General features: G+C 42.3%; 1 protein-coding gene across 1 annotated transcript in view; it reads right to left on the reverse strand.

Moving 5' to 3' along the window:
* The window catches only part of PHF21B (PHD finger protein 21B), a 163,700-nt gene extending 162,678 nt beyond the window's left edge, over positions 1 to 1,022 (reverse strand). The window contains exons 1-2 of the mRNA XM_015824033.1: positions 1,005 to 1,022; positions 629 to 694 (exon numbers count right to left, since the gene is read on the reverse strand). Coding sequence (XP_015679519.1) covers positions 629 to 694; positions 1,005 to 1,022 — 84 coding nt within the window. The remainder of the gene's footprint in view (positions 1 to 628; positions 695 to 1,004) is intronic.
* Between the last annotated feature and the right edge of the window lie 542 nt (positions 1,023 to 1,564).

Genomic DNA, 1,564 nt, shown 5'->3' on the forward strand with positions numbered 1-1,564 from the left:
GGAGAGAGAGAAATATATACATCACATACCAACAAAATAAACATTTCCGACCAAATTCGGATCTGCAGACGTTCCAAGGCGGCTGGTCTCAGCCTCCTTGTTCCCAACTCTTGAGTTATTCCACGTTGAAAGGAAGTGAACACAAACTAATCCAAGACCCAAGAATTTTCCATATTCCTAAAACATGTCGACCAACTCAAAATGGACGCCTGTGTGTGTGTGTGTGTGTGTGTGTGTGTAGGAGGGCGAGAGAGTGTTAAAATAAAACTGGTTCCAACAACAGCTTCACTCTTTTTCTCTGTTATGACTACCCGTATAAAGGCATTTCAAGGCAAAAGTAAATAAATAAATAAATCCTGATCTTTAAATCGTTTCTCACTTTAGGCAACCTTTAAACACACAAAACACTCCAAGAAACAAACCAAGAAACAAAAGCAAAACAAAAATAATAAACACCGAGTGTTTTATTCACATGGAGGTATTTCTCAGCCAACGGCGGACTTTTCAGATGTTTAGAAAGTGTACTATTAATAGCAGAAGAAAAGGGAGAAAAAGAAGGGAAGCCAGGAAGAGAAGAAACAGAAGAAGCTCAGTGCAAAGAAACAGAACTGAATTGATTTGTTCTTACTTGTTTTTCATTAAGAGCTGCTATTCTCGACTGCCTCTCTTGGATTTGTTTCTTAAGATCCCCGTTCTGTAAAAATGGCAATAAAATGCAGATTAAAAAAACCAAGTGCAAACTAAAAGCTAGTTAAAAGTAAACTTGCATCTAGCAATGGCTTCGAGCGAAAGCGCAAGGAAAATCAGGCACAATGAGGAGAGATAGAGATGGAGATAAAGTAACAAAGATCAGCCCGGACTTCAAAGGGATCTCCTATTGATAAAGTTTCTCCTCCTGAGGTCGGAGCACTTATTGCAACACAGCTAAAAATCCGGTGGAACCGGGACTCTTCTTTTAATTAAAAAAAAAAAGAAAAAAAGAAAATACAGCCATCTGCATTTACCTGTGGATTTTGCTTCATCTGTGCAACTAGTTTCTGTTTAAAGGGGGGGGGGAAGTACCCCGAAAAAGAATGAATTAAAAGTCTTAGAGGTGTAATGGATTTTTTTTTTTTTTTTTTAAAAAAGTGCGTGTGTATATGTTCTTGTGTGTGTGTATGTATGTGTGTGTGTGTGTGTGGGAGTGTGTGTGGAGGACAGGAAGGGAGGGGTGTGGAACAAAGAGGCAAGTAAACACAGCGAGTCAGTTTCAAGCAAAGCTCATAAATATTCAAGTCTCGTCCTAATCTCTCCAACACACACACACACACACATATACGGACGGACGTCTATACACACACACACACATTCGCGCGCGCGCACGCACACACACACACACACACACACACACACACACACACACACACGTACAAGGATCAACCGCAAGGGTGACTCCGGATCGAAGCCCCGCAGATTCCCACGCCGAAAGTCAGCCAAACAATCCGTCAAAGTACTTCGCCAAAGTGCTCCAGGCGGCGAGTCGGAGTCGAGCGGGAGAGGCGGGAGGCTCTCCCCGCCCCGCCAT

The sequence above is a fragment of the Protobothrops mucrosquamatus genome, unplaced genomic scaffold, assembly GCF_001527695.2.
Source record: "Protobothrops mucrosquamatus isolate PMUCROS unplaced genomic scaffold, P.Mucros_1.0 scaffold2090, whole genome shotgun sequence".
NCBI classification, from domain to species: Eukaryota; Metazoa; Chordata; class Lepidosauria; order Squamata; family Viperidae; genus Protobothrops; species Protobothrops mucrosquamatus.